The sequence below is a fragment of the Toxorhynchites rutilus genome, chromosome 1, assembly GCF_029784135.1.
Source record: "Toxorhynchites rutilus septentrionalis strain SRP chromosome 1, ASM2978413v1, whole genome shotgun sequence".
NCBI lineage: Eukaryota > Metazoa > Arthropoda > Insecta > Diptera > Culicidae > Toxorhynchites > Toxorhynchites rutilus.
The window spans coordinates 45,144,721-45,161,020 of NC_073744.1; the positions used below are offsets into that span (position 1 = coordinate 45,144,721).

The following is a 16,300-nucleotide window of genomic DNA, read 5'->3' on the forward strand; positions in this document are numbered from 1 at the left end:
AAACATTACAATAATATTGAACTCCCGGCCCCGTTAGGCTGACGCCATATGAGCCTTAATAAAATATATATTTTGGATAAAAAAAACATTACAATGCAATGATCAATAAAGCAAATAGTATGCTCGGTTTCATAAAAAGATTTAGTTACAATTTCAGTGATCCATACACAACAAAAACATTGTATATAAGTTTTGTAAGATCTATTTTAGAGTATTGCAGTGTTGTATGGGCTCCCTATCAAGAACTGCACTCCAATCAAATAGAATCAGTATAAAAACAATTTTTATTATTTGCCCTGAGAAAGCTAGGCTGGACAACATCTCCCCTTCCCCCATATGAAGCTCGTTGTATGTTAATAAATATTGAAACACTTGAGAAACGCAGAGAAAATGCCACAATTTCATGTTTAATTGACTTAGTTTCACATAGGATTAGCTCTGAAAACTTACTTGAAAATCTAAATTTTTATGCAACAACACGAGCATTGCGAGCACGGAATTTGTTCAAACCAACTTCATTTCGAACTTTATATGCTATGAATGGTCCACTTAATTGAATGATGAGAACGTACAATAAGTACAGTAATGTAATTGATGTGACAATGACGAAGAAATTATTGAAAAAGTCATTGACTGAAAGATCATTGTATTCATGAATTACAGTTTTGTCATATATGTTTGCTGCGTTGCAGTTCGTAATTCATTATTAATACTAAAGACATGATACCTCTTATAATTGATTTTCATAAATATAGCTATAAATTATTCATTAAGTATATTGTAATTGTAATGTAATGTATGTAATTGGTTGTCTACTATAGTTTGACGAAATAAAGAAATAAAGAAACTTCATTGAACCGGCAATGAGATAATAACGTTCGCAACATAGCACTTCCAATGTAATGCTCCCGTTTTCGAAACTTTGACTTTACACCCCAGTGCAGCAATGAAAGACGTAGTCCTACGTCAAAATGCACAAGTCATGCGACCATCAAATAAATGAGAATCAAGTGTGAAGATGGCTATGAAGAACTATATTCGAAGGTGGTGACCTCTAGTGGAAAAAATGAAATTATTTTCTTCCGAAGAACCCAACCCCTAAAGTTAGCGTGAAAAGTAATAACGTTTCAACTAAGTGCAAATCAGTGTGCCTATTGTTTTCGTCGAATATTTAATCGATTTCCCATTTTCTTTTATAGTAAATGGATCCAAAATTTTCGCGAGAACAACACAAATCAGCAGTGTTCAATGTTATTTTCGTTTGATCTTTTCAAAGGTTGAGCGTGCAGGTAGAATTTGTGGAAGAAAGAGTGACTCACTGGGTCAGTCTTCATTTGCAGCTAGAAAGAAGAAGAAGCTGTTCGGAAAGATGCGATTTGTTTTGGTTGGTGGAGGCTGTGGCAAAAGTACACACGGGACAACGAGTGTGAAGAATTGATTTGGTTTTCAGGCGGTCGACTTGTGATATTTTGTTTTGATTACCCATCGGGTCCATAGATACAATTACCCTGGTATGCTATAAGGATTCGCGCATTAATATTGCTAAATAAGCATCAACATTGCCCGAGATTGATTCTGTGCAAAACAGCATACTGGAAATGGATTTTCGATAATAAAATTTACGATGTTGTTACAAATGCAGATCAAAATATTGTGATTCTGCTAGATATTTTCATGTGTGTGTGTGTGTGTGTACGATTTAACAACTGTAGCATACCTGGGTAAATGTCAATTTACGTTGGTGATTACCTGCAGCTGCTTTTGACACATTATTGCTGTGTTTGTTCCATCGGCACAGCTATTTCGTAAACAGCAGCGTAGCAGTCCATTTTATTCGTAAACAGCAGGAGAGCGGTACCACGATTCGGCAATTTTGTTTCAAATTTCTGAATGAGCGAGCGACTAAAATGAGCAATATATTTATGAAAGTAAGATACAGAAAATGTATGTTGAAGGTGTATCGAAATATCGACACTTGTTTATATATTTTGCGTTGAGGTTTTCTAAAGATTATCTTTTATCGGAATTACGTCGAATGCAAAATCGATTCTGTTGTATTGGTTCTATCGAATGTGGAACGAAGCACGAGTAAAACGGAGGTAGCACCACTTCTAGGTGTCTCGCTCTAACTTACACAAGGCATCGGAAAGTGACGTGTGCGTGACATATGTCAGTACCTTTTTTTTCCGTTTTGTACGGTGTTCGTGTATGTGCGTTGCCAAAAGAGATGTGCTGGGAACAAAGAATCCGATCGTTCAGTCAGTCGACCAGCAAAAGTGGAACTATTTGGGTAGTGCTCTAATCGTGATATAAAGTTACAATTCCTCCAAACTACTACATGATTAGTATGTTTTCATACTCTGCAATCTGTAGGCTTTTTCAGTGGGAGGAACCACTTTTGGATAGTTCAGTCATTTCTAGATGATTCAGGTGATGAGGAATTGAAGGTCGTCTATGGAACAAAAAAGTGCTAATGTGAAAAGTTGTGATACCGTAAAAATATACCCCCCCATCGAACAGAATTAGAAAGTTACCACTTTGGGGTATGAAGCATTCCAGTGAAGAATTTTTCATTGACGCGTAGAACCCGGATTGACGAATTGGTTGAGATGAAAATCTGCCTGCTTGGCCCTTTTTTGCCCCACACCGAGTGAAAAGAGATTGAGTGGAAAGTTTCCGATACATAAAACAAGCGAGCAAGAGAAGGCAAGCAACTGCAGCTAAGCAGGCAAACATCGAACAGCTGAGAAGCCTTGAAATTTTATTCGTCAATGTGCTGAAAGCAAAAACAAAAACGAAGAAGGGGAAGAAGTGAAACAGTAAACAGTGATCAGGATAAAATCGACCGAGTCGTGCAAGGAAGAAGAAGACTAACCTAGCCAAGATGTGGTGGGCCACGTTTGGGGAGATAGTTAAGAAGAAAGTTAGCCGTTTCCTGCTGGAACGCTACCTGGGGCACTATGTTGAGGATCGGATTAGCGTCCAGCAACTGGAGGTTGAGATCATCAATGGCACCGGGACGATATCAGATGTTAAACTCTCCTGTCAGGTAGGTTGCGAATTATGGGCCCAGTAAAACTTATATATTGAAACATGATTGAGTATGTTGGTGGGTATAATGTTTTAAAAAAATCAAAACATTACATGCCTATGTATCTACGCATTAGAATAAATTGGTGGTCAGCTACGGAATCCACGACTAGCTTCGAAATCTTATTTCAAAATGTATTCCTCACTTTTTTCTTGCTTTTATTCATCATTCTATCTATACTTCCTTGATATTTACTGTCCGAATTTGATACACACTTCTTAGATTCTACGAAATTCTCTGTTGATAAACAAGTCATATATCCCCGGAGTCAAAGCTCTTTCCGGTGGCTGACCTCGTGATGACGCTCGGGTGAATATTCGCTGTGCTCGTACAGACGGGCGGGGGGCGCGACGAGACGCGTGGCACCGGACTCACCAGCCTGCAGAACGAACCCAAACAAAAACAACACGACGTTACGACTTTTTTTTCGCATGTTCATCCGTTTGGGTTGGAGATACGTACATATAGTATAAAATGGAAGATGAAAGAGGTGAAGTGGAGGGATCGAACAAAAATTGCGTCGTTCGTTTTCTACTGTACGACGCATCGAGAAATAGACGAGATATTATCAATATTCGTCCGACAATGAAAACAAAAACAAAACCAAAATTCCACCAATACATCACGAGAGTGAAGAATGGTCTTGTTTTTTTTTCGGGTATGTGGAAAAGTAAGAAGAACTTCAATGCTTTGTTCTCGTAAGGGAAACCCGTCTGGATTGTGAATTAACCCTCCCCCACTTCTTTTCCTAAACACAACACTCACACACATGACTGGAAGAGACTGAAGAAAACAAGGGTGAGGGTCAGTGTTGCCAAGATTTATTTTCGAAAGACAGGAAGCATGAATGTAGAAAAAAAAGAAGAAATTCAAATAGCTTGAAGTGAAACAAATACATTTAATTCAAGAAAATGCTCACTTTTCCTTATATCTTAGGGTGGGTTTAGACTAGGGATATATTCATGTGAAGAAATATGATGAGATTTATAGAAATCGCATCAACCGTTTACACTAGCGTGAACTTCTATAATGAATATATTCATATCTTCGGTGAATTTATTCACCTAAAGTAGAACTGCATCCAACTTTAGTGATTTCTCACCAGTGAGAAATTCACAAGCGTTTACATATGCTGAATTTATTCAAGTTATATATACCTCGAATAAGTGTATCATATTTATTCTCACCCGTTTACACCTATTTTCACGTGAATAAATCCATCTATAGCTATAGATCTCCCTAATGTAAACCCGCCATTACTGTTATTGGATAAAAAGAAACCCTTTAATTTTTTTGTTTTTATCGATTGTGGTACATACCTCGTTCGATTTTGGCAACACGCCCGAATATTTTGTGTTGCTAAAATCGAACCGTGCCAAAAACGGTTTTTTTTTCATTATTTTTTTAAAACGTTTTTGTTTTTTTATTTTAGTTTTTGCTCTCCTCGGGTACACTATGGTATACTCTGAAGAGTCTACTGCTCCGTGGCAAAATCTAGACCAACATGTCAAAAGGGTCTATCTTCTTCGATCGATTCTCTCCATCTACATTCTCTTTCATCAATAACTCAGCAGTAACAGGATTTCCTGATGTGTTCGACGACAAGGAGTGTGAAAGGGGACCTCGTTTATCAAACTACATGGCAAAACTGGAGCAAAATCTGTCTGAAAGGCCGTGGTTATCGGAAGAGAAAGACGGCAGAGAGTATCGATCAAGAAAGATAGACCCTTTTGACATGTTGATCTAGAAATATAGAATAATCTTTATGCCATGCGCTAGTGCTACGGGTGCTCACAAATTTATAATTGAAAAAACTAAGAACCCAAAGAGCTTTCAAAAACGTTCAAATTCCTGTTGAATATTCCATTTCGAAAAATACATGGTCAACTCACGACATATTTCAGAAGTGGTTTCACGAGTCTTTCATACCAAATATTCGAAGGGGTTACGGAAATGTCCACGCTTGTCCACGGTGAGGGGGGAGGGGGTATAAACAATATCCACGTGGACACGTTGAATGAATATTAAAAAAAATACTATTCACATCTGTGTTCAACAATATATGGAAATTTCTGCATTCTGTATTTTCAATAAATTCATTCGTATTTATCGACAAAAAGGATTGAGCTGTCTGATAGCGCTGAACATATTTTTCATAAAGTTGAACTTCTTTGCTGAAATGTGTATTCTGAGGATGTATTTTGGAGTGTATCTTTGAGGCAAGCGGAATGAACCATAATCAGCTATCCCCAAAACTGGTCTTCACCTGGAGAAAGTCATCTTTGTATCTGGTGGGATTCGAACGGAATTCTGCATTATGCATTATAAATTCCAGCAAGTTCAAGTACGCAACTAAACGAACCAAAATCAGCGATTTACAGGGTTTTCCAACTTTAAATTCCGAAAATAAATTGAAGTAAAACACACTTAGAATTCGAATTTCGATTAAACTTTTATTTCAAATTAAAGTTTGGTTTATGCCATTATGTGTGAAATACAACATCATTCAAATGTCCACCTAGGGCTTCCTCGCACACCTTGATCCGGAATAGGTAATTTTCGATGACTTTTCGGCACATATGGGGCGGTCTCTCGGTCATAACTTCACGAATGTTGTCTTTCAAATGTTCAAGAGTTTGCGGAGAGTTGGCATAGACACGGTCTTTCGCATAACCCCACAAAAAAAATTCTAGCGGGTTCAAATCGCATGATCTGGACGGCCAATTGGCATCACCAAAACGCGAAATTATGCGTCCCTCAAATTTCGTTCGCAATATGGCCATGTTCGGTCGTGTTGTGTGGCACATGGCGCCGTCCTGCTGAAACCACATGTCACCCGTATCCATATCTTCAATTTGTGGCAAAAAAAATCGGTTAACATGCGGTCATAGCGCTCACCATTCACAGTTACCGTCTCGCCGTCCTCATTTTCAAACAAATACGGCCCGATGACTCCACCAGACTATAATGCGCATCAAACAGTGACTTTTGGCGGATGCAATGGCCTCTCAACAATCACGTGTGGATTTTCTGAGCCCCATATACGGAAATTTTGGGTGTTCACATAGCCACAGAGCTCGAAATGTGCCTCATCGCTGAAGAAAATTTGATGCAAAAATTCAGCATTTTGCTGCTGTTGTTCGTTCACCCAATCGACGTATGCCCGACGCATTCCATGGTCACCCCGCTCTAATTTTTGTACCAGTTGGACTTTATATGGATGTAGGTGCAAGTCCAAATGCAAAATTCGCCACAATGATGTGTTTGACAAGACCAATTGCTGAGCACGCCGTGGAATCGAAACATTCGGGTCATCCTCCACACTGGCAGCAACAGCAGCAATATTATCGGCCGAACGCACATTACGATGCTGCACAGGTTTCACAATATCCGCTACGGATCCAGTTTGTTCGAATTTACGCACTACATTAGCGATTGTGTGCTCTGTAGGCCGTCCATGACGACCATAATCCGTCCGTAATGCTCGAAAAACATTTGCCGGTTTTTCATCATTTTTATATAATATATATATTTTTATATAATAATTTAACAAAATTAACACGTTGTGCGATGCTAAAACGATCCATATTGTAAAATGGCAGACATTCAACTAACGATATGACGCTTTGGTTGACAGCTATGTCAAACGGTTGTCAGCGCAGGGCTGTATACTTTCGGAAGCCCGAAATGGAAAACCCTGTATAATTAGTCAATATGATAAGTAAGCTGTGAATTATGTTCCTTTGACAGTCCGAAAAAAATTCTTGGAGTTTGACTGGGATGTGGTACTCGGTGGAATACCTATTTGGGTCGTACTCACCAGATATTGCATCGTCAGATGCCGTTGGGAAAAAGGGCAAGAATTTCGACTCATGGGATGGCATAAAAAGTATCCTGCACAGTTTTTTGACGAGAAAAAAAAGGACTGTGGATTTGTGGAGAAAAAAAAGGTGCACATACAGTACCTTTCAAGTACCTTCTTACGACTTTTAGAGCTTATCATTACCAACATTTTGCGATGCAGAATTCGTCAATATCTCAATTCTGCTCAAAGTTATTGATGTGTTTTCACCCAAAAAACTCATGATTTCAATTTTAATTTACTCAAATACAAAAAAATAACATATCTTCGAAAATCACATATTATATAGAATGAAATTTGTTCTTTCAAATTCCGTCAACAAACATTTTTTATGTTTGCCCCAGAAAGAATGGCAAGCAATTGAAGAGACTGTATTTTTTAGAAAGAAATATCAATAACTCTGAGTGAAGTTGAGATATAGACAAGTTCTGCATTTGAGATATAAAAGTTAAAGCAAAAAAACAGTTTTTTTCATGGTAACCCTAACGTAACTTTGAAAAAAAAAGCGCTATATCGATTATTTCAAGAGATAGAGAAAAACTTTGTTCTACAAAGAAGTTTCAAATAACTGGGACAACAACATTGTCGAACTATGTTTACCTCTATCTATAAAGATAAGAAAGTTAGATTTTTTATGTCATCGACAATTTTTGTCACCCTATTTTTGATAACATAAAAATGAGCGCTCTATCATATGTAACAACTTTGTGGAAGACAGTTTTTGTCTAGAGAATAACTGTCCTGCTGCTTAAATACATCTCCTGGACCATTGTGCAGTGGTTAGATAATTTGAATGCCATGACCGAAACAAAAGAACATGAGCTTACCACTCACTGACTGATTCTGGGAAAGCCTATAGATTTACTATAAAACTCGTCGCGAATAATCCGCACGCCGGATCGCGTGGCATACTTTTTAACTTTTGTAATATTTTATCACCCGACCACACAGGTTATCCATGGGAAGAAGGGAGAAGGTCACTGGGAAACACCTCTACAATGAAACGAACCTACATCGTATTTAGTAATCGCGTAGCATACATTCTATCCTTCGGAATATTTTATCATCCGGCGCCAGAGGTTATCGATAAGTACAAATTGAGTTGATATAAGAGAGTATTAATTAACTTCAACTCTACAATGGTACCAGACTGGCGGTGAAAAAATGATGAACACAACGTCATTGAAGCCACAGTGCTGTCATAAACATGGCTGTCATATCAAGGGATTATCGCGAATCTTGTTACACAACGAAGTTTGCCCGATCTGCAGGTTAATAGCACTTATTTGCAGCCTTTAATCGATTACTCAATGAATTGTGCTATTCCCAGATATCATCAATTACAAGTACATTCATCCATTGTATTTTTTTATGTAGAAAAACATCTTGAAAATCAAAAAGACGGGTGGGTAATGTCGGGGACATAACCGGAGTGACGTATGACTATACAAAGGGGACAGCTTTTGTTAAATATATATTTTAAATATATTGTTTTATTTTCTTCTCCTACGTGAATACCTACCTATCTACCTGAAAAATGGATTAGTTTACTGTTTACTCTTTATGAATATGTTGATGGTTGTGAAAAGAACCTTTGGTGTTGTGTTTTTGTTATCACTCGATATTCCCATCTCGTTCGGTTAAATCTTCCTGTTTAGCTATTGCGTTTGCCACTCGCCACAGCTTTCACAGTTGGAAAATTCTTCCCATCCAGCTTGTGACATGTTGTTCAGTAAATTACATTTAATGCGACGTGCCGGAGAAACACTTTGCCACTCACTGAAACTAATTGTTGCCTTGATGAGCGCCGAACCGAAGCTGCTCTGTTCTTGATGCGGGTTTTCTGATTGTCGTGAGCAGCTTTGCAAGCCAACTCGAGCACTCCGACGGCCGAAACTCTATAATCGCTGTTAGGTATACTGGTGCTCCGGCACCAATCCGTTCGGCTTAGTTACCCTTGCGGAGCAATCAGTGAATGCGACCAACAGGGAACTGGAGACCTGCACGGTTCGAGAGAGACTTTGCCTTTCCCTTAACTTGTCCTCCTTTGTTACGTCCACGATGCCGATGCCGTACAACCACACGGGTTTACGGTTTGAAAGAAAATAAGATATTTTTTTGGGGTTCGCGTGTTTTATACTCTAGCGGTACACACTCACAGGATAGAGACAAATCGGCAGACTCAGCCAGAAGGGCGAGTCCAACGAGACGAACGAATGAGCGTTAAAAGGGAGCGATGGCAAAAAATACATTCATTACGATTTGTTCGCTCGTTGTATTCACATGCAGGCTAAAAAGGGTCCTTTTCAGGATCACAAAATTATCTTCAATCTAAAGAGTTTATTGTTTTGTTATCACGCGATATCCCCATCTAGTTCGGCTAAACTTTTCTGTTTAGCGATTGCATTTGCCACTCGCCACAGTTGGAAAATTTCTTCCCATCCAACTTGTGACATATTTTACAGTAAATTACATTCAATGACACGTCGCATTACCACCACTCAGTATCGGATTGGAGGTAATTTAATCCTGTAATTGAACATTTGCGATGACAGTGGTACAGTGTCGACTTTCAATGTGAGATCATAATTTGGACCCCGAACTCTATGTTTACAAAAATGTCCAACTAAATATGTCGCATTACAGGTCCGTCCAATTAGCTAAATATCGAGATAAGTGTAAATTACTGTACTTTCAATCTAGAAGCAATTTAAGAATTTGTGAAAATCAATAAGCTCAGAACAACTGCCAAATTCACATACTCATCATATCCTGGCAAACAAATTATGAAAAAATCAATTTGTGTTTTATTATTATTTTGGATATTGTTTTAGAAAGCATTTAACTGTATTTCCTAAACTCTTTTTTGGAAGGTTAAATGGCCCTGAAAAGCGCCTTGTTTTATGGAATGGTTCCAATTTAGAAAACTTAGTACTCGTGGTTTTGAAAAAAACCATTTCGAACGCCCTCGATGCCGCCTTGTTCTGGATTTGCCACCAAAGCAGTTTGTAAAAAGAACAAACTTTTTTCTTCTGCTACCTGATGCCGTTTTGCGATTGCGTTTGCCACTCGCCACTCGCTGCAACTGCCTGTTGTTGTCTTGATGTGTTCTGTTCTGAATGCGGGTTTTCTTATCGTCGCGAGCAGCTTTACCAGCCAACTCGATCACTTCGGCGGCCGAAACTATATAACGCCGGCTAGGTGGACTGGTGCACTGGTACTAACGCGCTTGGACTAGCTACCCTTGCTGAGCAATTGGCAGATACACTTACGGAGTGTCGCATTGGAGGCGATTTTAACCTGTAATTGAACATTTGCGATGACAGTGGTACAGTGTCGACTTTCAATGTGGGGTCATAATTTGGACCCCGAACTCTATGTTTACAAAAATGTCCAACTAAATAAGTCGCATTACATGTCCGTCCAATTAGCTAAATGTCGAACTAATTGTAAATTACTGTACTTTCAATCTGGAAACAATTTAAGAATTGGTGAAAATTTAATAATCAGGAAAGTCCCCAACTATCAATAAGCTCAGAACAACTGCCAAATTCACATACTCATCAGAACCTGGCAAACAAATTATGAAAAAATAAATTTGTGTTTTATTATTATTTTGGATAATGTTTTAGAAAGCATTGAACTGTATTTCCTAAACTCTTTTTTGGAAGGTTTATTGGCCCTGAAAAGCGTCTTGTTTTATGGAATGGTTCCAATTTAGAAAACTTAGTACTCGTGGTTTTGAAAAAACCCATTTCGAACGCCCTCGATGCCGCCTTGTTCTGGATTTGCTACCAAAGCAGTTTGTATAAAGAACAAACTTTTTTCTTCTGCTACCTGATGCCGTTTTGCGATTGCGTTTGCCACTCGCCACTCGCTGCAACTGCCTGTTGTTGTCTTGATGTCCAGCGAACCGAATGTGTTCTGTTCCGAATGGGGGTTTTCTTATCGTCGCGAGCAGCTTTGCCAGCTAACTCGATCACTTCGGCGGCCGAAACTATATAACGCCGGCTAGGTGGACTGGTGCACTGGTACTAACGCGCTCGGCCTAGCTACCCTTGCGGGGAACTCCAGATCAACACGGTTCGAGCGCGATTTTGCCTTCCCCTTCACTTTTCCTCCTTTACCATGTCCAGACATGGCTGCTTTGGTTGGTTTGTTGATGTGTTGTGATGCGAACCGATGTGGTGTACGGTTTGAATGAGAATGATCGTTACGGCAGCGGAGCGGGGATTTTTAAGCTGACTGGCTGGCTCGAGAATTACGCATGTGTGAGACTGCGACCAATGTTTCGTTCATTTTTTTCTTTTTCCTTTCCAATCGTGCTTCATTCTATTTCGCTGCTGCTCTGGTTGCCCGTTTTGGTCGGTACGATTTGAGGAGCACAAAATGGACCAATCAAAAATGGGCACATAGGGCATTTTGACAATGCTTGATATTTCACAATTATTCAATTATTTATCTCACGAAAAATGAAATGTTATTCGTTATGATAGATGCGTAGATATATTTCCTATCAATTGATGCAAAAACCTTTGCGATCTATTGAGAAATGCTCGAGTTATAAGCGTTCCAAATCTTGCATTTTTTCCTACTTGTTCAGTGCCTAGATTTCCATTTCACCCCCTATATCTTCCGGTTAGACGTAGTCCTACGTCAAAATGTTTCAAAAATTTTGGATATTCGGGAAAAAATCAAGAATACTGGCATCACTGACAAGGGCGATGTTTCTTTGTAGGGGATCTTTTCGTGTGGACGAGATAAGCTTTATGTGAGATGAATACGGGCTTGCTTGTAAAGAAAAGTAGGATTAAAAGAAAGTGCGAAAAATAATGAATGAAAGTATAATTACATTTGTTGCCAAGTGGTAGATTTGTTTTTGGTTGAAAGCGTCGATGTCGTAAACAGTTTGAAAAACTAGACGTTTGGTATTTACGGATAGCTGTTATTTTTTGAATAAAACAAATGTAAAATCCATCATTTTTATTTATGTAAATTTCATGTTATTTATGTAAAATCCTTCATTTTTATTTGCAACAACAACTGAACTGAACAACAACTTCCAAAATGGAATAGGAATGGTATATTTGGACGCAGGGAGGAGAACATATTGTTGAAACTTTGTCCAGACATGCACCAACATGATTCTATCGTTCTTTGTTCTTCTGCGTAATCTAAAAATACCAACACAAGGTCCGCTTCCATTCGCAATCTGTCTGCTTCATGTATTATGTGTGCGGAATACAATACACACATTCGATTAGCGTTCAGCAACTAAACAAACACCAGATTATTGTTTTGTTTTGCTGTTACTGACAAAATTTTTATCAGGATCTGATTTGAACTGTCTCTGTGCAATATCACGTATCACATCATGCTCTCTTTACCCGGAAGCAAAGAGGAGCCGATAAGAATAGGAATTCAAACATTCGAAACACATCGTCATCGGCTGCAGCATATTTGCATATTGATGTTACGTCGCAGTAATGCCGCAAGCGCGCTTCAATGATTCGCAATAATATAAATACCACGACATTACAGTGAGAGGGGGAAATTTTCAACGGATTGTGGTGGGTTGTATAAGAATGACCGGTAAGACAAGATGTTTTCCCCGTTGTTGACTACTTCGACTGTCGCGAGGATAAGTTCAATGCTCGTCGTCTTCGTCGTGTTGCAACATCTTGTCGTGTATGTAATAATGGTTTAATGGGCATATTACAATGTAAAATGTATAATTCTGATTTTTAGTAACTTACATACACGTTTATTGACTCAACATAAAACTGCTCAGTTAGATTTCAGTCTAGTTAAAGATCACCCAATTAGCGAACGACTACTGTGATAGCAACGCGGTCTTCAACATTGCTTGTTGATAATCCGATTGACAAGAGCACTAACAATCGTTAATGACTGTGTTTTTGTTGACAACTAGGATGTGTACGCCACTTAAGGAATCGTATGCATGAGTGATATACACCTTTTCTGTTTTTTTTTTGTTTTTATTTATAATGGTCTACTACAACTCTTTATGAGATTACATCCCCCTCGTGGTGTAGTTCTCCAACCCTATGCTTATTCAATTCCCGTTGAAGAATCACTGCACTAGTTGCTGCTTTTCAACGCACAATTTGTACCAAACACAAGAGCGTCAGCTTCCGATGTAGCGCCACGTCAGCGTCCGATTTGAAACCCTGTATCACCTCAATACCCGACCTCCGGAATGAACGAGAATTACGTGTTGATATTCCCGTACGTGGTTTTATAGTGAATGTTTATTTTACGTGGAGGATATTCCTCTTCGGAACAATCTGCGCATCATGCCAACTTGTGTCCGAGACGACAACACAACCGAGCGCGCTCGACTTCTCTGACGAGCGGTCTTAGTCTAGGATGTGTTCGTGAAGAGTGCGATAAAAATAGAAAGAACGGGTACCTACCAATAGGGAACGGACATTCACTTCTCTATCCGTTGATGATGATTAATCCCGTTTTGAATAGCCGCATACTGAACAGACCAACGGTCCACACGTGCGGGGAAAAACTGTGCCTCTGGCGCAGAATATCTGTAGTAAATGATGGTTTGACGAGAGTTACTCTATCGCGAAATGTGCATTTTTTCTGTTCGTGTGTTTATTATTGGGAATAAACTGTACAACGTGCTATCAGCTAAGTTTATTTAGAACTAGTGGATTTATATTCGAACTAAATACGATTTGTTTTCAAACAATCGGCAAAACTAGTTTTTAAGAGGGTATTCAATAAATGTTTGTATAAACTTTATCGAAGACCCCATGTAGGCCAGACATGTAGTTTGTGTTTTTTTAAAAATTTTTCATTAGGGTGCCCATTTTCATTATAGGGCGGTCCGAAAAATCATTTTTTCTCCTTTTAACAGAAACGACTTCTTTCAAAAGTTTATAACTTTTGTACTTCTGGACCAATTCAGATGATCTATATATCAAATTGAAGCGAATGAGTTTTGTAAATAAATATTACACTTACAAAAAATTGGGTTCTGTTTTCGTAATACAGGTCGGACTCGATTGTCCGGAGACTCGATTATCCGGAGACTCGATTATCCGAGATTCGCTAATCCGGAGTATTTTATTTCTGATTTTCGGAAATTTTGAATAATTCCATATTGAATAGCTAATATGGGTATCAAATGAAAGGGTTTGACTAGTAGAATGCAGTGAAAAATTCAAATCCAAAATGGCCGCCACCACAAGATGGCGCCATGTATATTTATTTCACAACCCCATCAATATGAGTATCAAATGAAAGGACTTGACTAATAGAACACAGTTATTTATGAAAAATGCAAATCCAAAATGGTGCCATATTTTTTTTAAATCCCCATCAATATGGGTATCAAATGAAAGTGCTTGATTGGTAGAACACAGTAGATCATGAAAAATCCAAATCCAAGATGACCGCAGTTCCCAAATAAACAATTACTTTTCAATGGTTTCATTCAGCTTGCCCTGTTTGTATGTATGTTTGAGTGTTTTTAGGGTTGTCCCACATTAATAGAAAATTGACCCCGTTCCTGTTGAATGAATGATCTGAAATTTGGAACATACAATCAATTCTACTGTCATTATAAAACTGCGTATTCCATGATCTTGAAAAATTCAATTTGGCCGCCGCAAAAAAAGGCTGAATAGCTTGACTTGGAGAATGCACTACACTATGAACAACATAAATTCGAAAAGGTCGCTGCCACAAAATTTGTGGCTATGTATTTTTTGCAATCCCCTCAATATTGGTATCAAATGAAATGATTTGACTAATAGAATAATAGACTAATAGAATCATCAAAATATTCCGAAGAAAGTTAGGTAAAAGATAAAAATTTAAAAAAAATCATTTTTTGTATGGCTTGAATGTAGAGAAGTATACTAATGATACAGATAATTTACTAAAAACTAGAAAATTAAATAAGTAAAAAAGCTGTTTAAATTATACGGTTTAATGTACTAAAAGCTAGAAAATAATTATACAAGTACCAGTTAGTAGTTATCACATCCGTTTCTTCATTAATCTAGGACAATGATGAGGCGCCCATCTTGAAATTGGATTTTTCATGATCTGCTATGTTCTACTAGTCGAGAACTTTCTTTTGATTTGATGAGGTTTTGAAAAAAAAAACAGTACATGGCGCCATTTTGTAGCGATCGCCATCTTGGATTTACATTTTTCATATATAACTGTGTTCTACTAGTCACGCCCTTTCATTTGATACCCACATTGAAGCGGTTTTGAATTGCATTTGCATTTTCCATAAATAATTGTTTTCTACTGATCGAGTCCTTTCATTCGATACCCATATTGATGGGGTTTTGGGAAAACCCATATTGATGGGATTTTGAGAAAATATGTACATAATCCGCCATTTTGTAGCGGCCGCCATCTTGGATTTTCTAGATCATGGAATACGCAGTTTCATAATGACACCAGAGGTAAAAATGTGTTCTAAATTTCAGATCAATCGGTCAACAGGAAGGGGGTTAAATTCCTATTATTGTGGTACAGCGCTACAGACAAAGTTACAAACATACAAACGGGTCAATCTAGACAAAACCGATTAATAAATAATTGCAAATCATAATTATATTATGTTTACCGAGAGAAATTTGTTTTTTTTTACTCGATTATCCGGAGGATTCGATTATCCGGAGTGAAAGAAAAATCAATACTCCGGATAATCGAGTCCGACCTGTAATTGATTGTATTTGTTTTTGATATCTCTGATTTTTTGGATATGTTATGGCATGGATGGCTGTATATATGTTTTTGATAAATAAAAATACTGGGTGTTTTCAATTGTTTTTTGTTCAATACTTGTATAATACTGCAATTGTTTTTTGTTCAATACTTCTATTAATTATGCCTGCAATATTCATGTCAAGGTAAAAACATATTGACTCAACCAAAACTTTCTTTACTGATGGATCTAGTCCTAATGCTTCCACAGGCTTTGGGATATTCAACATTAACTTCTCCGCATTATGTAAGCTTAGTTTACCCTATTCCGTGTTTGTTGCGGAATTGGCTTTACAGCATATTCAGACCTTGTCACCCGAACATATTTACATTTTTTTCTGATGGTCTCAACTCTTTAGATGAACTTCGTTCGGTGAGGTTTAGGTGTTCTTCGTATTTCTTGTTTGGAATCCAACAGATTTTAAGTGTCTTGATGTGTAGATCGTTTAATATCACCTTTGTATGGATTCCCTTTCATAGTTTGATACCAGGAATTAAAGGTTATTAATGTTTTCATTTTTCTTAAACTTCAACTCAAAAGTTCTGAGATGCACGCAATCCATAATTCCTTAGCTCCTAGG

General features: G+C 38.0%; 1 protein-coding gene across 2 annotated transcripts in view; it reads left to right on the forward strand.

The window, feature by feature from the left end:
* The first annotated feature begins 1,203 nt into the window (after positions 1 to 1,203).
* The window catches only part of LOC129762843 (autophagy-related protein 2 homolog B), a 66,890-nt gene continuing 51,793 nt past the window's right edge, over positions 1,204 to 16,300 (forward strand). The window contains exons 1-2 of one of the 2 annotated variants that reach the window (XM_055761406.1): positions 1,204 to 1,289; positions 2,374 to 3,049. In XM_055761406.1, the coding sequence (XP_055617381.1) occupies positions 2,885 to 3,049 (165 nt within the window). In that variant the 5' untranslated portion in view covers positions 1,204 to 1,289; positions 2,374 to 2,884. Of the gene's footprint in view, positions 1,290 to 2,168; positions 3,050 to 16,300 lie in introns of those variants that run through there. The other variant, XM_055761405.1, reaches the window with a different exon arrangement.